Genomic DNA, 20,429 nt, shown 5'->3' on the forward strand with positions numbered 1-20,429 from the left:
AGTACCCATTTTTTCCCCCAAAGGGTACTAGCCTTAATTTTTTTTTTTTAATTCCACCAGCTGCTTTTGTGGAGTATTTATTTACACATTTTTGGTACCTTTAAACCAAAGTTATACTTTTAAAGACAAAAAAAATATATATATATAGTCAACTGTCATTTAAAAGAAAAAAAACTGGTACCAAAAGATACTAAGCACACAGGTTGAGGTCTGTTATCAGGTCAAGTATCAGGCCAGGGAAAGCAGTGAGCTAATGGGAAAAAGGAAATCACAAAAGCAAACTAATCCAAATGTGTGAATAATGAGCTGAACAGTGAGATGACTGTTCCAGCAAGCGTGGAGATAAACACAACTGGTTTGTGGACCATGGAACGTGTTCAGCCCATCTTGCAGCAGAATTGGGCAGTTGAGGCCAAACGCGTTTTTTCCCCACAAACAGTCGAGCAGAAGGGTCTGGCTTTGTGTGACAGCAGCCCCGTGCCCACCTGCAGACACCTCTGTGCCCCCACACACAGCTTGGCACAACTTCTGCTCCTGCAGCCCCTGCAGCACCACCACCACCCCTTGAGGGGCTCCCAGCACTGACTGAGCCCTCCTTTCTGGAGCCCAGCCTGGCCCAAGGGGGTTCTGCTGAAAGCTGCTTCATCCTGCAGAAAATGAGATGCTGGGCAGGGGTGCAGTGCTGAGGAGTTGGGGTGCCTGTATAAAAAAGTGAGACTCTCACCTGGACCGCTGCTGTTTCCAGAAATGGAGAGGGGGAGGCAGGGGATGGAACAAGAACTCACCACAACCATCTCTTGTGAAGAGCTGGGGGTGTCAGCTGCATTAATCTCGCTACTGTGTCCTCCCAATTAAAGGCACTTCTAAAGCTACTACAATACCACATCTACAGTAATATTTTAAGGTTAACAGTGCATTGTCCTGACCTGGATTTCTACCGTCTGAAGTCAAGCTCATGACAAGGAGCACAAATCTGACTAATTGTTAATGAACACGTTCTGTGGAAAGAAAAGGGAACAGCCTGTCCCGTGGACACACACTGCATCAGCAGATGTGTAGGGGGACAAGTCACAGAACACGAGTGTGTTTGTATTTATGCATGAAACTATTCTTCCTGAAGAGGCAGGCTGACAAAATTGTATGTTCCCAGATTTCAGCTGTCATTTCGTGTCCATTGCACTGCTTTGGCTTTCCAAGCTGCTTTCTCAAAGGGTCGTGTCAGTCACTGTCTGGGAAAAAAGGATATTCAAGCAGAACCCACATCAATGACCACACCAAGCCTCTCAATTAGCTAACAAAGCCCTCCATCGCATGTAAAGAGCCAAACCCCAAAGGACAGGAGGAATTAGGGACCAGAAGCCCCAGCAGAGGAGAACTCCTGAAGACAAAATTGTGCGATTTGAAGCATGACTTGCCTTGCTTTTAAATATTTGTGCAAAACTTACGTAAGGTTTGTATATAAAAATTATTACAGCTTTCAATGCCGCATTTAGCAGTGTTAATTTAGAAAAGACAAAATGATATGCTGTATTCTCCTCAGACCTTTAAATCACCACATCACCTCAGTCTTCGTTTGCCAGCGTCTCAGTGGACAGCCAGATTTTGGCACCACTCAAAAATTTGCTTAACGGTGTTCCCAGAATGCTCCGTCTGCAAAGGTTCCCGACAGGAGAAAAGGGGAATGAGGAGGAGAGAAAGTCTGGGGCGCCCGAGGTGTCGTTGAAACCACCGGCTCTGAAGTACATCCTGCTGTGATCCAGTTCCGTGCAGGGGCCCCGCAAGGAGGAGTTGCTTTTGTAGTGCCGCAGGTTCCGGCTGAGCGTGTCCACTTCATCCACCAGCACAGACACCCTGTGGAAGGCGGCGATGGAGCCGCCGTGGCTGATCTGGGCCTCGGGAACCCAGCGGAAGTAGCAGAGTTTCCACAGTTTGATTTGTGTGGCAGAGAGGTGGGGCAGGATCAGGCCGTGCAGGTCCACTGGCTTTGCAAACCAGTCCCTGAAGAACTGCTCCCTGCTGTGGCTCGGGCTCTCCGCTGTCTGGAAAAGGTCCGGTTTCAGTTTCAGGATCAGAGAGTTTCTCCTTGGAAGGAACTCCTGCTCCCCGATGATCCCGTTCTTTAGTGCTGGGGGGGCACCTCGCAGGGTGGAGCTGTAGTTTTTCTGCAGAAGAGAAATAGTGGTAATTTTCCAGTTCGACACTCCTTTGAATAGCAGATCTCCCTGAGCTGCCAGGGTGCATCACCCAGAGAAACGCTGCGACCTTCACACAGTTCTGAGCTAGTGAGGCACTACTGCAGGGCTCCCAGGGCAAACTGTGGCCACTGGTGGCCTTACAAAAGAAATACATATGTTTTGTAGAAACAAATGATGTAGAATCAGAATTTACTGAAAATACTGACAACCCTGGGGGGAAAAAGTGGCATGCCATCACTTTTCCATAGGTGAGATGATGCAAGTGTTGGCAGTGAGCTCAGTCACATCAGAAAATGTTCCAGAACACAAGGCTGGACAATTCACATCTGTGGCTCTGCAGAGAACCATTTGTGTCAGCTGGGAAGCCAAGGAAATGGAGGCTCCTGCTGTTAAACCTGCAGTGTAACACGCTCTGTGCCTGCAGCTCTCCCAGCAGGAGCCCCTGGGGGTGCCCAGCCCTGCCCTGCCCACGGAGCTGTTACCTTGGAGCGTTTGAAGGATTTCCTGGCCCCGTTGGTCACACACGGCGCGCTCTTGCCCACGTACAGGGGGTTGTGGAACAGCAGGCGGTCCCGGGGGGAGAACTGCAGAGACCAGTCCCAAACACAGGGGAACCTGAGGCCTTTCTCACCACCCAGCTGGATGTTCTTGCTTATAGCGAATTCCTGCAGGGAGTTAACAGTGAGGGACATCACTCAGAGGCAGCTGGAGAGAACAGCTGTGCCCTGCTCTCATTTGGGCAGTTACATTGTTTGTTTGCTTACTCTTAACCCCCAAACTGTGATTCTGAGAAAATACCGAGCCTCTCAATGCTCTAATTCTTTGTAAGGTGGCTACCTAAAACTTTAAAGGGAAAATATTTAACAAAAAAAGTATGTTTCACTTTTATCAACCATCAAATGTTTTCTACACACAGTTCTGTTCAGTTTTCAAAAACAAATTGTGTCCAGTCTCCTAAGTGTTTTCATTGCAAATTGCCATCTGAACTTTATGCAGTGTTTCCAACTTTTTCAACTATTTAAACAATTATGTCAAGAGATTTCAAAGTTTGCCTGAAGCGTGAAATTCTGTTTATTGCCTGTCATTCTACTGCATCAGTTCCAGATATAGATTTGCTTCCTAGAGGAATACAAATAATAATGTACAATAGCAATGCTTTCCTAGGGAAAAAAAAATGAAATTCAAGAGACTTTCTTCTTGAAGAGTTCCTGTCTCTGCAGAGATCACCTGAAAGGACACTCTGATCATCTTCCCCTGGGGACCTCAATGTCTTGCCCAAACAGAGTGTGACATTTTGAAGCAGCTGAGGAGCAGCTGAGCTGGGGTGATGTTGTGCCAGAGGGGCACAGAGGTGCCTCCCCGCAGGGCAGGGGAGGAGTGGCACTCACAGTGCTCTCCTTGACGCGCTGGTGGGGGCAGTTGAAGAGGAAGGTGCCGAAGAGCGAGATGCGGGCGCTGTCGTGCAGCAGGGTCAGGTACACCTCGGAGAACTCGAAGGCTGCTGGGTACTGCTCCAGCAGCTGCCACACGCAGTCCAGAAACATCAGGAACAAGGGCGACTGGCAAGAGAAGCAGGGGATTATGAGATTTATCAAAGGTTTCTCCCAGATCATACTGATTTATTTGCAGTTATTGCTCCGGTAGGGTATTTAGCTGTATCTCTGCTACATTACTCAACAGGGTAAACTATTTGCAGTCTTGTATTTTTTATGGCTCTATGCAGCTATAACACCCCGTATTCCTGTTCAGCCACTTGCTTTCTCAGAACTACCTTTGCACAGCTTTCCCTTCTGTCTTCTTTCCTGGGTTCCCTTCATGCTTATGTAGCTACAGAAATACTTCTGCCACCTGGATGTCCCTCATCATTTCCAAATTAGAGTTTGTATGGGCCTTCCTTACCTCTTGGCTTTGTATTTACAATATCTATACTTCCTTCCTGTTTAAAGTGACTGGAGAGCTCATGATTCAGCCATGTTAACTTCCCACTACATCTGTGAGCTCTTTCCATAGCAGCCCATGAATGGCAAAAGCATAACCCGTCATTTATGTAAAGCTTTAGAAGCATTTTCCTCTTCCCAGCTTCATTCTTTGGTATGTCCCTTCCAAGGGTCAAAATATCAGCTTTCTCACTATTTCCCTCTGGGCATTTCAGTTTCTTTCTCCCTTCCCTCTCAGTGCTCCCTGGCCTTGGTTTGCTGGGAATGAAGCCCTGCACCACCCTCTGTTGATCCCCCTGGAGCTGTGCCAGCTCTGGGCCTGCAGTGCCTCTGCACAGCTCAGAGCTTTGAGGGCTGAACAGGGATCAGAGCAGAGACTGCTGGTACGACAAACAAAAGCAAAACCACCCCCTGTAAACCCACTCCTCACCTCCTTTTATTTTAATTTTAAAGGTGAGCTGTGCTGGTGTTTGTAACAGTGGGAAGTTTTCATGTGGAACACTGAAGCAACATAAAAATCCATTTGACTGCACCTGGGGTTTCACTGATTCTCACATGGCTACACAGGATAAAGAAAAGGGATCTCTACTCTGGGCAAAAACTTATTTTCACTGACATTATTTTAATGAGATTTCAAAGTATTAAAATGTATTTTTACTTCTAGATTTCTGTATAAATAAGTGTCCAGGATGATCTCTACCAGATACTGTTATTACGTGCAAATATAACTCATTTTTACCTCTTTGTCAGATCTCTTTAAGTGGTTGAACCTGTCTAAAAACTGATATCCTGCCATGACCCATTCCTTCTGTATTAAGCTTTGAAATCCAACAATTGTTCGAAAATAGGGATCCAGCATGACTTGGATGAGAGAAGCAGCAAGACAGCTCAGGTCCCGTCCCTCCTCCTCTGTGAATGACAACCAGAATGAACACAACACAGAAGGTACATATGCACATGCACAGAATGAGATCTCTGTAAGGGCAAAAAGAGGCACCTACGTCTAGTGGTTTTATTCTAATTTCTTTGAAAAGATCCTTTTTGTTGCTGTAATTGTTCTCGTAGTTAAAAAAAAAAACTAGAAGAAAAACACTCTTCTTTTTTCTTAAACTGAGGCTCATAGTTTAGAAAGGGTTCTTGCAGTACTCAGCACAACAGTGCATCCACCAAGAACAAAATATTCCTTTGATGCTAAGGACTGTGCTACAGTTCAGACACATAACACAATTATTGTCCTTTCTAGTTCCCCAAATGACTAACATGTTTAGAAGTGAGGGGGTTTATGTATAACGATTACAGCTGATTTTATCTAACTGTTTCTCTCCATTATCTCAGAAATGCTCAGAACTACAGCATGCTGTGTGATGCATTACCTTGCAGAACTACAGAGACGTGCTTGCACTCCATCATATAGACCAGCTCAGCAGAATGCCTAAGGAATGATCTAGACAGGGAAGGAAAGGGATTTAACAGTTAATATAACAGCTTCACACTCGACAAGAAAAGATATTTGGGATATCTATACATCTCTGTATAACTCATACATTAAACCAGAGAATCTTCCAAATGATAGATTGCTTATTGACACTGCTGAAAGCTTTCCCCAGCTCATTAAAACCATCTCATTAGTGGTACAAACCTGATGTACTCTAACCAGCGAGTGTTTTCCAGTGAGGACAGCCACTTCTCCTCGGTTTCTTCAAAAGGCTCTGCAACAGGGAAAGTAATGACATTGCAGAACAACTTCAATAACTGTCCCTGTTAGCCAAATCTATTCGAATTCACTGCATTTCAAGAAAATAACCACCGTGAGAGAAGGCCAGTGCAGCCTACCATTGACACAGAGCTGTTTGAGTTTGATGTGTGCAGCCTGGATTTCCTGGATGCTGGGCAGACACTTGTCCAGGTCGGATTTGTAAACATCACTCCTCAGGGGATGGCTCCGAGTTATTGCATTACAAATCCTACGGCAGGAAAAGAATCAGCAGGTTTGTTATTTATTTGAAACAGAGGACAGAAAGAGTCTTTCAAGAAATGAGGCACAGCCTTTAACTGCAAACTAGAACCATGTAATACAGGCCCCTAATTCTCAAAAAGAGAAGTTTCCTAGTTGATATCTGGGAGATATATTGCTCCTGCCATAAACCTAATGACTCAGAGATTTTTGGTATGTGCTACTTACAAAAAAAAAAGAAATGGAAATGCTGGAACATTAAACCAATGCATTTGGGAAATGAAAATCTGAGGCTGACTGACAGGTAAATAGCTCTATTCAATTTTTAATTTTCCATCATTTTTAATAAGACTTATCTATGCTAAATAAACAGAACGTACACAAGCTTATGAAGCCAGGAAATCTGACAAGGTTTCAAATAAAACTCAGAGCTGCAGTTCCCACAATGCAGGTGTTTGCACTACTACAGAAAGTCACTCAACAAATTAAACCAAAGAACAAAAAATACCAAGTCAGTAAAGTACTTATGCAAGGCTCAGTCTTTCATCAAGGACAGTGAATGTCAAATATTTCACAGAACTACCAAGTGCACTGTGGCACTAAATCTACAGAACTGTATTTCCCAGTGTTCCCAGTGCCTTGCCGAAGCAGCTCAGAAAATCTCCACCAAGGTAGGCTGTGTAACAGTAAATCTGATCCTTTATCAATAAATCCTGTGGCCTAAAAAATAAACATACCCTAAAATCTGAGAATTTATTCAGTATTTGAAACTGGACCTTGGACAGAAATCGTGCCAGAACTATATTCAGAGAACACTCTCTCAGAAGTCCCCACGCTGCAACACTGCAAAGCAAATACCCTCTCCATGGCCCATCCCTGCTATTTGTTATAGTCACCACTGGTGTTCTCCTGAGCCTCTGATGAGGGAATAACTCAGCTCATCACTTACCTTTGGTCAATCCTTCGCTGCTGCAATACATCTTTAATGTTGGCCATTCTCACGAGGGCACTGCCGTTAGGGTGATTCCAGGACCATAACTGATATGGGCAAAGAAACAGAGGAAACAACAAAATAGTGTAGGTTGGTGTTATTCAGTAGAAATATTTTATTAATGCTACACAGAGCTCTGTTCATTGGCAAACACAGCTTTAAGATCAATATTGTACAGCGATCAAGATCAGTAACAGAATAAAGACAATACTTACTGGCATTCGCCTCCCAATAAAAGAGTAGGAGTACAGCTTAAGGTCCTGATCTGCTAAGGAAGATGGAACCACGAAATATTCTGGAAGGCTTGGGAAAAAAAAAATACGATACAGAAAGGTTACTTTTGCCAGGGTGTTTCCCAGCTTTTCTCCTGTTGCAGTGCTGTGCTCCCAGCTCAGTCACACTGCCCCACAGCAGCCCCTACAGCGCTGTCCCTGCGATGGACGGGCACGGCTCACGGGGAGCTGTTCAGGAACGTGGATTTTCCACAGGGAAGGACAAGAGCACGAGGGCCACAGGTGCCAAAAGATGACATTTCGTTTAATGCCAGGACTTGCAGGATATTCCAGCTGGGGCCTCTCCAGAGAGCACGTCTGTGAGGTGCAGCACACGGGGGTGGGACAGGGGCTGTGGCACAGGAGACAGGACAGGGCAGTGCAATTCCCTTCCCCAGAGTCCCAGAGCAACTCACCAGGTAGAGATCATGTACCCTTCGTTGACTGAGCACACTCTCCACTCGGATGCACCTGTCCTTTTGATTTCTCTGTCCCAGTCAGAGTAGGTTTCAAACAGAGGGGTCTGCTGAGCGCTGCCGATGCCACTGCCACCACCTCCTGGGTCTGTGCCATTCACCTTTGCTAGGAAGAAAAAAGTCATCAATGCACATTAAAAACAAAAAAAAAAAAAAAAAAAAAAAAAAAAATTACCCCCTCACCTTCCTAAGTGCAAGAATGAGCCATTAGCATCGGGACTAATATTACCTATTCTTGCACTACAAGAAAGCAGTGATGTAATGACAGCTTGGTGACACATGAAGATGTGAATGCATTTTTTTCCCTGCAATTTCAATAGAAAACATAAAATTGGTATGCTGTGCTGCTTGATAGAAAGCAAGACACATACTAACACTCAGGAACAAGTGTTATCTCCAGTCACACAATTTCTTTCTTCAATATGCCAAAATTCACAACATTTTAAAAACATGAAGCCTTTACAGACTACCCTTTAATAGGTACCTTCTGAAGAAAGAAAAATAAAACTTATATAATTTCAACAATTTAAATGACTGCTGTATTAACAGCAAATAAAATAAACGGAAGGTCAGGTTAAAATATGTTTTTATACATATATATATATATATATATATATGTTTCTATCCACAAAAAAAGATGGTCTACCATTTTGCAGCAAGGGACCAGGAGTTTCTATAGTTTATTGCTAACACAGAAGGATCTCCTTTGCTGATCATTCTGTAGGTTCCAAGCAGGCAGTCAGCAATGTCAAAGGAAACTGCTTCTTGTTCTTGGCACTTGGAAGTAAATTTTTAGAGGAAAGTGGAATAAACTGAGAAAAGTCTCTCAGCTCCCCCTGAAAGCTCTGATCGTTGGCTGTTCTAGCCTGTAGAGATGCAGGAGCAGCGTCAGGGCTCTGCTGACATCTCACTGACTGCAATTTCTGTATCTACCCATTTCATTCTTGCACTGATCCTCTGACTACTTCTGTTTTTCTGAAGAAAACTGGACTAAAGTGAGAAAGAAGTAGTTCTTCAAAGACAGAAGCAGAGAAATATGATAGTTAACAAAAAGTGTCACAGTTTTCCTGTTCAATAGCAGGATATATAATTATCCAATATAGCCTGGGAAAAAAACGATGTACACCGGAGCAATGCAGGCTCTTTATGTTCCACGGGGAGCACAAAGACAGGATCTCACCTCTTACTTTCCTGGGAGTAGCAGGGACAGAGAGTCATAAAACAGCACTGGAGTTGCAAGAGCAAAGCCAGAGATCTCTGCTACAAACCCCAGAGTTCACAATAACAACAACCCCCCCAACCCAAAAGCATTTCAAACTCCCTTCTGCAGCAGCTGCAGGACAGCAGAACAACCATCCTTTGCCACTCTGGTCTGCTGCTCCAGAGGAACGTTTTTACCCACCTTATGCAATTCTTCCACTAGGTATTGTTCCATTCAGCAATGGTATTTTAAGGACAGAGTAAAGGCAACTTTGTGACAGACTACCATTGTACTGCAATTTTATCTGCAAATTGGCTTCCTCCCTAGTCCTTTGTAACACTAAAGTAGGTGGGAGTTTTAGGAGGTAAGAAATGCTCTGTGTACTTGTGTGTGCAATGTGACCACATGCACAGCTGTGCTGGTGCACAGGGAGTCACGGAGCCACCTGCATGAGGAACATGCATTGCTGGGCCGATGTGAAGGCCTGCTCCCAGAATTCACAACATTCATACTTGGAACAGGCAGATCAGTGGTTTCTGGTGCCAGCTGCTGGGTGACTGTCTCAGTACCACAGAGCTCCAGCAGTGGCACGCTCTCTGAGGGAGGCTTGGCAGGCAGGGCTGAGGCTTTCAGCGGTGTCTGGGCTGGGGAACACTCGCAGTGACCGCACAGCATCGCACTACAAATCAAGTTCCAAAGGAGCTGGTTCAGGCTTACCTAACTGACAGGGTTCAGGTGGAGACTGGCCTTGAGCAGAGAGGGTGTGCTCCAGCTCAGCAGGGGTGGTGGAGGTTTTGAGTGGTAAGAACTGCCTAGAAAGCCTCTAGGAAAGAAGGTTTGGAGTCCCAAGTTGCACAAATCCTCCTGCAATACCACCAGAAGAGAAACTTATTCCCGAAAGAAGGGCAGGTGAACGAGCCTGCCTGATGGGAGATTAACTGGCTACCTACAGCACTGATGCAGACATACAACAGGAAGATGGAAGTGTGGATTGAGAAATAGGAGTAGTCATGCTGACATCGCTACCTTGGCTTTGTTTCAGACAGCAAAGACATTTCTTTTGATTTCTGGTCTTTAATGTCTATCACAATGAGTGACTTACAACCATTATAAGTAAGAAGCTGGGTGCAGAACAAGCTGATTTTGTTACCCCTGGAGAAAGCCTCAAATGCTTTTTGCCACTGGTTCCAGACAGAAGTCTTACTAAAAACACATATTACGAAGTAGGGAAGAAACACAATCAAAGTATTTTCATACTTACCTAGATTATGATACATTTCCCCAACATACTCAAATGCAAAGAGAAGCTGAAGATCTGTTGGCTGAGAATAATGAGCTATTGCAAGGCACACCTAGGAGAGAAACATTTCTGTTATTTAGAGACAAAAAAATTACTGCCCATGAGTGTGCAGAGCTGTTGAAAAGCTAAAAATCAGTCTCCTAGTATTTTATTTCCATATTTTATCTGAGTGAATGTATAGTTGCACATACTGATATTTGTGGCTGAATTTTTGGTAATGGGGGGCTATAGCAATAGTTTTGATTAAAAGCTACTGGAAGCTTTTGCTGTTCTATGGAAAAGCCACTGACAGGCAGCTCCAGGATGGGGTTCCTACTGCTGGCCAATGGTATTGGCTTCTGTGCTAATGTTTAGGAACACAGGAAGAGGAATCCGTGTCGCAGCAGAAATTCCAGCTCGGAGGAGAGCAGAGGACAGGAGAGAGCGATGCAAACTCCAAGGGCAGTGTGGCAGGAGGAGGCAGGAAGAGGCCCAGGAGGCCTCCCTGTCCCCCTGCAGCAGGGGAAGGACTGAAAGCTGAACAGGAAGATTATTGGGGTGAGGAGAACCCCCCTGCAGCTCCTGGAGGAGCCTGCACTGGAGCAGTGGCTGCAGGAGGAGGCTGAGACTCCATGGGAGGCCCAAGATGAAACAGAGTCCTGCTGGAGACCAGACTTCAAATAGAGTCAAACTTCTCCAGTTTCTCTCTCTGTAAATGTAGATAGTCACTAATAGATACAAAAGATTTGACTAAAAGCTCAATATCTAGGAGAATGACACTCAGGAATTTAAAAAATCAAGTAGAGACTGGCTCTGTTATTCTCCAAATTGCAGGACTTGAAGGGGGTCTTGAGCTTTGCCCTCTTCCCTCAGTATCTGCTCCTCCATTTTACTAAAATGAACCTGCCTTCAAAGAAAAGACTTGATGAAAAGAAGGCTACAAACCACAGAACTCTGTTCTACATGTTCAGATACAGATAGTGCATGGGATAGTTTTTAATCAGGGACATAGTACAAGTCCACATTATTATCACCTAAAATTTTTCCTATTTTCTTCCCTCCCTTCAACTTCCCATGACTTTACATATTTGGGAACACAATTACACATTTATTGATGGTGTAGCAGTTTAGGATTCTATTTTTGAAACATATTCTGTGCATCCAAGAAATTGTTTTCTGTTAATGAAGAAAGTTTCCTTGGTGTGATTGCCATAAAAGAAAGCTTTGCACAACAGAACTGCAGAAATAAAGCAGTGGGGCAGAGGGAAAAAGCCCGAGAGCTCAGTTCTGAGGAGCTCTGCATGGAGAACTTGTACTAGCTTGTATGCAATATATATGGCATTATGGAACCTCTGCTGTGTTTCTATATATTTGGCTTTTGATGTGGACATTCCTCGTTCTTTATAAAACCAGTAATGACAACAGACTAACCTGAGCTGAAAATGGTTTTTCACAAACACTCCCCAACAAAAAAAATTCCTCTCAAGTCTTAGAACAACAGTTTCTTTAGCTGTTCTCCCCACACTTTCAGCTCTACAAGGAAACTGCAAAAGCAAACAGAGGACAGAACATTCTGAGGGTGCCAACCCCCCCGAGCACCCAAACAGCACAGGCGTCCCTGGGAAACAGCAGGACTGTCAAATGAACATTTCCAAGCTTATTTCCAGGACTGGGTAACATTTTTAATGACTATCATGAAATAACTGGAAGCCATGCACGTTATTAAATCTTGTGATGGCAGGGTAAAAGCCAAGGCTGAAGAAGCCAGCTATTCAACAATATCTGGCCACTTCTAACAGATTACTTTTGGCTACCACTCAAAATGACACAAAATGGAAATCTCTGTACACACACACTTTTACTTCCATTTTTCTGTGTAGCTTTTCACTACTAACTGATTCTAGCACAGCTACTCCTCATGTTCTCTTATGGAGTGAAAGCTGAAAGCCTTTTACTACCCTGATCCACTCTCAAGGCTTCAGGATGAACTGCAAGACATGAAAAAAATTCCACCGTGCTGCCAAATAACACAATAGAGACACAGTAAAACCTATTTCTGAAAGCAGCAGCTGAAATCTCTGTCATTTACTTGCTACATTTGAAAAAGATGGGAGGGGGTGTGTGCTCTGTTAAGAGGGGTAAAATGGCAGGAGGGGGGACAGGAACCACTCAGATCTGGTTCCCCCAAAAATGACACCATAGCTGTGCTCGTAAACAAAGCAGCAGCTGAGAAATCCCTCCAGGGGTTCAAGAGAACAGAAAAAACACAGCAGGTATTACATATATATATATATATATATATATATATATATATATATATATAAAGCATTAAAGACATCTTAATTTTCCATTTATTCCTCACTAAACCCCCATAGTAGTTTTATAGTCCCAAAGATTCCCAAGACAAGCACATTCCACAGATCTCAGCAGATTATCACTGTAAGTGGAAAGCTCTTACACTGGAAGACAAACATGTTTTACAGGAAGCCTTCTCATATCGAACTGAAAAATGTTTGGTATCCTTGCCAATTTACAATTGTGTAAAGCTCTAGATAGTCAGACAAATAACAAGAGAATGGGCTGCTTGTTGGAAAGTTCACGTATTAAAAGCAGTCAACACAATGGCAGCAGTTATTTCATAGTACAAAGGCCACTTCCCTGTGTCAGTGTCCCCTGCTCAACCCTTATCTGAGAAAAAGAAATGAGAACTTTCAGGGCACACCCTCCACTCCACCAGGAATGTCACCAAGGACAAGAGCTCCAAGGTATTTCCAACGCTCCTGCAGCAGAGTTTTGACCAGTCCTGTTCCAGATGTGCTGAGGGAGCACAGCCCTGCTCCCCTAGGCCAGGCTACCTCTCCTGAGCTCCCTGGAAGGAGCTGCTTTCCTTGGCTCCTGCAGCTCCTATTCCAGCAGACACCTGCAGCAGAAACTCATGCAAGCAGGGCCAGATCAAGTCCCACAAACAGAATTTGTTAATCTTCCTAAGCTGGGAGTCTTCTCAGGAAAACAAGGATTCGGGCAATAAGTCTTCCAGGCCCAACCCTCACACATGTCCTCACAGCTGCAAAACTATGAACTGTCTAACTGAGAACTGCTTTTCCCCCTTCTCTAAGAATTCCCACACCAGCTGTACATAACACTTAGTCTGGTTTGAGCATCAGAAGTCTACACCAGAGGAAACACTACAAAGCTTTCAAAAGCTCAGGTAGATTTTTACACATCAGGATCCTCGTTTGTACAAGAATGTGTCTGAATTCTAAGTACAGGTTTCCTAAGCATTAAGAGAATTATTAAAATACCTCTGTTTTTTCAAATACCTTTTACCTTTGTCCAGAGAAGCTGTGGATGCCCCAGTCCTGGCAGTGTTCAAGGCCAGGTTGGAGGGGCTTGGAGCAACCTGGGCTAGTGGAAGGTGTCCCATGGCAGGGGGATTGGAAGTAGATGAGCTTTAAGGTCCCTTCCAACCAGAACCATTCTGTGCCTTACTTCTGAAATAAGTTTTCTTCACACTCTCCAACCCACTCCCAGACAGTATCTTCCCCTGCATTCCCTGCGTCTTGAGACATTACCAGTTTTGTGATCTGCATAAACAATTACAGCAAGGTAATAGAGTTGGGGAACACATTAGAAAGGGTCAGGACCATTTGGCCAAAACTCTTAAGAGTTTCATATTATTGTTCATAACAATTAGGAAAAAAAAGTTCCCCTCCATCCCAAGTGTTGTGACGTAGGAGAAGGCTGGTTTTGATTGCACAGGAAACAAGATCTGAGATAACTTTCCTTCTGTTTTGATTGAGCATGTGATTCTGAGACTGCTCTCATTTTCATTCAAAAAAGCTTCCTGAAGGAAAAGAACTAAGGGAGTTCCAAAAGAGAAGGGGACTCAGCAAATGGAGATACATTTATGGAGATAGAGGGTGTGTGCCATCCTGGTGCACTGCCAAGATCCATAGGGATGGTGAGGCAACACTCCATCCATCATCTCACAGTCACAACATCTAATGCCTCACCTTTTCAGATTCATTTTCTCAGTCTAATGTCAAGTACTGTAGTGCCTAAAAAATGGCAGAACTTTTCAGTTTGACTGTTTGTTGTCATTTTTTGAACAAAATAATTCCTTTCCTTTAAGGAATGTGAAATGCTTCTTTTTTTGCACTGCCTAACTTAAGACTTCCCCAGCTTGCTTACCCTTACTTCCCCATCCTCCCCTTCCTCCCACACCCATCTGGCTTTCCTTCCTTTGGAGACTCTATAGCTTTATTTTAGAGACAAAACAGAATTAAACTGCTAAACAGTGATGAGTGAAAATTTCCATTCCCTCTATTTTTCCTTAGCTCTTGTCTCCCAAACATCCACTAATAAAAATGAGGAAGAAAATATTTACCTGACTGATTAATGCTGAGATCCTCACAGAGAGCCTTGGAATAATCCCTATTCCAGTAAGGCAGCTTAATTAGCTATTCTCCCTTATGCCCTGTTCAGCAACTAGAGGCATTTCCTGAGGAACAGATGACACTCTCTTTGCCAATACCGATTTATGTCACTGAATGCTGTTGAGTATTTCCAGCACATGCACAGAACTGTGCAAATTACTTAACTGTATAAAGTTAGTATCTGTCCTCTTTGTAACTATTCCATATATTGAAAGCTCATTTTAAACAGTAATTACCGTGTGTATTGTTCTTATATAACTATCGCTCCAAAGGGAACATTTCCTGTCACCTGGCAACAAGTTAGAGACATTTATACTCCCGTAACTTGAAGGGTGTATTTTAGTAGCTAGATACTTCATTTTGACCCACCAGTGCTTTATTTTTAGGATGCTACTCCTCTGTATAATAAGGATGACGTTTCCTTACAACCTGGTCTAATCTTGGTAGCTGTGCTGAGAAAGCTGGACTGGGGGTGGTGTCCACAGCCCCTCCCATCCACAGTCATTCCCTGCCACAACATTCTGCCCCTCAGAGGGCAATGCCCAGCCAGCCCACGAGCAGGATCCCCCTCACATCACAACTCAGTTATACTGTAAGTCTTGGTCTTCCCTACACAAGTTATGCACACCCAGTTATTTCCAAGCAGACAGCTACCAGTGTTCTCAGGCACAAAGAGGTGGATGTAAATATGGATATAAGAGGCCCTGCAGAACTTTAAGGAGGCCTGGTCGCCATCCTTTGTTTTTAAACATCAGGACAACTTTGCTAATAGGTACTACCTGAAGGGCAGAAACAGAAAGCAGATCAAATCTTTCCAGAGTGTGGTGCCAGCATGCCACCTAAATGTCAGAAAGAGCAAGACACCTCCATTCAATATGCTGTGTAAGACCATTCTAGACGTGCTCACCAGCACCCCAAAATAATACAAGCTAAATCCTGATACAGGAAAACTGATCTAAGGACCTCCTGGTTTTAGACATTTATATTTTAAAGCTAACAGATGATGTTATCGACAGAACCTTTTCCCCTTCAGTATAATTGCACTCCTGTGATACACCCACACAAAGCTGCACTAACCTACCTGCTGCATTAAAACCGCAACAGTAGCCACACAGCTGACTTTGTACAAGCTTTATTGGACTCCTCTAATGGGCATATTTCTGATATGGCAGGAGTAACACTTCTGGTCACCACCAGCACAGTGTTTGTAACCACACAGACTCAGATCCTTCTGGATCCCCAGAACAAGCTGTTCTTCCTAGGAACCACCTAAGAACATGTCATTGTAAATGCCTAAAGTAAGTGCCTTCCTAAAAAGGTTTCCCTGTTTGCTCTTGCAGAAGTAAATGCAGCCTGCAAAGCGTTAATGAGATGCTGAGTTTATTCTCTCTTCCTCCCTTGTCCAGGCTAATCACCCTCCTCAGCTGAACAGCCAATTAGACACAGTTGCTGTACAGATCCAGCAGGCCAGGGCTGCTCCAGGGAGAAGTGTTCTGGGAAGCTGTCAAAGGGAACTGAGTGCTGGAAGATTGCCAGATGTGAAAGGTTACAAACAGCCAAGGCAGCGGCAGGGAGGGAACTGCACAACTGGCAAGGCCAGGACAGTGTCTCCAGCACCCATCTCCTGCCCCTGGTCTCAGGGAGGGCAGCGGGGGAAGGAGTGATGGGCTGGCTCAGCAGTCACTGAGCTGGGAACTGCAAACAGACATGCCTGGGCAGATGGTTCTGGGGACTTACAGGGCTCAACTCAAACCTCATCCTACTGACAAGGGGGATTCTCGAGCTCTGAGAGCAAACAGGGTCATTCCTTGCAAAAGGCCAGCTGTGCCATGGAGGCCAGAGGAGCTGGAGCAGCCTGGGGACACGGGAGAGCCAGGGCTGCTCTGCAGACCCCACAGAGCCAGGGCTGCTCTGCAGACCCCACAGAGCCAGGGCTGCTCTGCAGACCCCGGAGAGCCAGGGCTGCTCTGCAGACCCCACAGAGCCAGGGCTGCTCTGCAGACCCCGGAGAGCCAGGGCTGCTCTGCAGACACGGGAGAGCCAGGGCCGCTCTGCAGACCCCACAGAGCCAGGGCTGCTCTGCAGACCCCACAGAGCCAGGGCTGCTCTGCAGACCCCACAGAGCCAGGGCTGCTCTGCAGACACAGGAGAGCCAGGGCTGCTCTGCAGACCCCACAGAGCCAGGGCTGCTCTGCAGGGTGGGCACCTCTGCCAGCACAGCTCTCCCAGGCTGGCACAGCCCCAGCAACCTCACCCCACTCCGGGGAGACTTGCGACAACTGGGGGAACAGGGCAAGGAATGACATTTCTAGGAGGGGACAGGCCCAGGTAACTCCTCTTGTCAACAGGTACACCAGTCTTCTCTGAGAAAATGTGGAGCAAAAGCACAGTTTTACGTAGATTAGACAAGAACTTACTCTGTGAAACCATTAAGGAGGATGTCCCTAAGGCAGTACCCTTACCCTAGTGGGAAACGAGGCTTACAGCTTTCAGAAAACCTATCAAAGTTTCAAACGTTTTCCATAAAAAGGACAAACATCTGTTGTACAGCTGCAATGCAGTATTTGGATTCCAGTCTTTAAAAAGACTTATTTAATAAATTAGATATGAGAAGATACACAGGTTTATCTATTATGATAAGAAAGAGTTCATACATCACATTAAATTTTTTCCCTGAAAATTCTGACTCTAGATATCTAGATATTCTCCTGTAATAGAATGTGATTAATTTGCAATTCTTACCCCCTACCTTGTCTATCATAAGGTAATACAAAATGTTCTTATCTGCACAACTGTTGCTACATGTAATGACTCCAAGGCAGGACATAAGAAGAAGACAATAATACCTTTTTTGCACTTTCGGGTCCTGCCTCATCAAAACGAAATCTGACAATCCGGAAGTCTTTGCAATAAATTATTAATTCAGTTGGATTGAATTTAAGTTTTTGGTTGGGACCCAGGACCTTCTGCTTCCTCTTGGTGTCATTCACTGCAAAGAAGAGACAACATTATTGGCCTGTGTTCTGTAAGTATTCACAAGGCTGGCTCAAACAGACACAGTCATGTTGCTACCACTTTATTTAATAGAATATTTCAATTGAGGTAGAAAGTCTGTTAATTTCTGTTAGTAAAAGCTTGTGCTTCACTAAATTTAGGGTAAATATCACGTTTTTGAAAAGCGGCAACAAATCTGGGCCAGTGCAAGACAATATAACAGGTCAATAGCACCTCTTCAGTTTAAAAAAGCCTTTTCTTCATAATGTGCTTCCTCAGATCCACATTAATCTTTTCACAGCGATCACAACAAACTTGGAGCACTGAAAACTTTTAACTCATGATTTAAACTCCCTGAAGTCAGAAACCCAAGTATTTAACAGCCCATGCCATAAAGAAGATTTGAAGAATTACCACTTTTATGAAATGCTATAATTAAAGAGGAAAAACATTCCTCTTAAGAAATGGGTTAGCCTCAAGAATCCAGCAAATCAGAAACTGGTTCTTCATAACAAATATTTTAATTCTTTAGATTAAGATGTCTACTGTCATTTGCAGATTTTTTAGGACAAGAAGAATTAGACAAGATTGAAAACTACAGCATTTCTGTAGTCAGATATCCCAGCTATGTGTAAATTGTACAAGTGATGTGCTTTTTGCCATTTAGTGTGTTTCAGTGGCAGATTCAGGTGCTTGGATATAAAGAAGTTCCTAACAACATTTTGTACTTCTACAACAGGTGTCTATCCTAGAACACCCATTGATTCAGCACTGTAGTTAAATTCAAAACCAATATAAATACCCAACTAAATAAGTGTCCTGCACGGCACCTCAGGATTTATTCAGTTTTTAAGGGGTTTATCTTAACTTTAAATAACCCAAACTCCTCAAATCAGGGGAAGTTAATAACATAAAATCTTCAGTGCCAACAACTCTGCCCAACTGTCACTGCACACCCCTGCTCTTGCCGTACCTGTGACAATCTGCTCGATGCACGTGAGCGGCACATCGTGTTCTCCCAGGAGGAGGTTCTTAAAGTGGAACTTCTGAAACACAGGAACTCACAGCCATTAGTTGCAGTTCTGCAGTGTGCAGCCAGACATACACAGCACAGCTTTGAAGAAACTATGATAAAAATCAGGCATGCCTGGGCTTTTCTGACGTGCACCAACCACCCCTGCCTATTCACGGGCAATTAGAGGTGGTAGAAGCCTTCTCGTGCTGGTGAACTGCACACCCAACATTTCAGAAACCCCAGCAGAGTGTGCAAATTAACCTCAATATCTGCACTGAATTTACTGAATTAGCCTCAGAAATTACTGGTAGAAATTCAATACAATCTGAAGTGTAAAATATTTATGGAACATAAGGAATCTCCAACTATTACTGTAACCATAGAAAGAAAAAATATGAAGTCTACTTTAAGGAGCAAGTTTTGACAACTACTTCATGTCAAAAATTAACCCTTTTGAAGTAGCTTTAGTCAGACTTACTAACCATTAATGAATGAGCATCTCTCTACTTTCAGAGCTTTACAACATGCCTAGTTTTTTTAAAAGCCCCAAATGAAAGTGCAAACTCTGCTGAAAATACCATACAGCTCATTACTTGGATTTCCTGACAGTGCACTGTGCTGTGCTGTTCAAAAACGGATCAGGGTTTTGAATGTCACATGTTCTACTTTGGCAAAGACAAAAGAATTTCTCTCTCCCCTTTTCTTGTTGCTTCGTGTACAACAAAAACTCACGTCATGGTTCCTCTGCCCTCAGTCAGCAACGCCAGTAAAACTCAGCCACACAAAAGGCTCTGCTGATCTGACACTGTCTGTTCAAAGGAACACTGGCAATTATCTCCTTCAGGGAGCAACACGTTTGTTCACAGCCCCTGCTCTGCCTTTGGTCAAACCACTTCCCAAGGCAGCTGCACACACACAGGTGGGAAGAGCTGGATGTGCCTCTGTGCAAACGTGCTCTGTTCTCATCCCTCAGTGAAGGGAGGGATGAACAGGACACTCTGAACAGGACACTGCAGCCTCATCCCTCAGTGAAGGGAGGGAACAGCAGCACACTCTGAACAGGACACTGCAGCCTCATCCCTCAGTGAAGGGAGGGAACAGCAGCACACTGAACAGGACACTGCAGCCTCATCCCTCAGTGAAGAGAGGGAACAGCAGCACACTGAACAGGACACTGCAGCCTCATCCCTCAGTGAAGGGAGGGAACAGCAGCACACTGAACAGGACACTGCAGCCTCATCCCTCGGCCTGCTCTGTTTAGGAGGCATCCTGAGGATATCAGATGTGAGCCATCCTCTGTGTTCCCCCCCGACACTGCCCTGGTGCAGCAGTGTGAGCAGTAACAAACCTGCAGTGGCATCGGGTCATCTGTAAGGAAGGAAATCTTGAAGTTGGTGCAAACCAGCTTGCCCCACAGGTCATACTGGCTCGTGTCTGTTGCAATGCACTTCCTTACAAAATTCACTTCATTTACCACAATTTCACCTACAAAAGAAAAAGGGGAGGGCAAAACAGAAGCCTTTATACATCCTGTAGGTACAACAATTCTTAAGTCTGTAGTACCAAGAAACCCTTAACTCTTTACCTCTTTCAAGTTATACACCTCTTCTGGGTAAACCTGGAATTTAACTAACACCAGTCCAGGGAAAAAAAGAAAACTACCATTCCAAAATGGACAA

At 44.3% G+C, this 20,429-nt stretch overlaps 1 protein-coding gene across 1 annotated transcript in view; it reads right to left on the minus strand.

Moving 5' to 3' along the window:
• Positions 1-1,287: 1,287 nt before the first annotated feature.
• The window catches only part of MTMR10 (myotubularin related protein 10), a 34,486-nt gene continuing 15,344 nt past the window's right edge, over positions 1,288-20,429 (minus strand). The window contains exons 3-16 of the mRNA XM_027903674.1: positions 20,099-20,235; positions 18,709-18,781; positions 17,588-17,730; positions 10,288-10,378; positions 7,766-7,931; positions 7,293-7,380; positions 7,036-7,124; positions 5,966-6,096; positions 5,772-5,841; positions 5,506-5,576; positions 4,872-5,041; positions 3,584-3,754; positions 2,678-2,860; positions 1,288-2,162 (exon numbers count right to left, since the gene is read on the minus strand). Of these exons, the coding sequence (XP_027759475.1) occupies positions 1,563-2,162; positions 2,678-2,860; positions 3,584-3,754; positions 4,872-5,041; positions 5,506-5,576; positions 5,772-5,841; positions 5,966-6,096; positions 7,036-7,124; positions 7,293-7,380; positions 7,766-7,931; positions 10,288-10,378; positions 17,588-17,730; positions 18,709-18,781; positions 20,099-20,235 (2,183 nt within the window). The 3' untranslated portion in view covers positions 1,288-1,562. The remainder of the gene's footprint in view (positions 2,163-2,677; positions 2,861-3,583; positions 3,755-4,871; positions 5,042-5,505; positions 5,577-5,771; positions 5,842-5,965; positions 6,097-7,035; positions 7,125-7,292; positions 7,381-7,765; positions 7,932-10,287; positions 10,379-17,587; positions 17,731-18,708; positions 18,782-20,098; positions 20,236-20,429) is intronic.

This window comes from Empidonax traillii, unplaced genomic scaffold (assembly GCF_003031625.1).
Source record: "Empidonax traillii isolate 1590-97213 ecotype Southwest subspecies unplaced genomic scaffold, ASM303162v1 scaffold990:size286031, whole genome shotgun sequence".
Classification (NCBI taxonomy): Eukaryota; Metazoa; Chordata; class Aves; order Passeriformes; family Tyrannidae; genus Empidonax; species Empidonax traillii.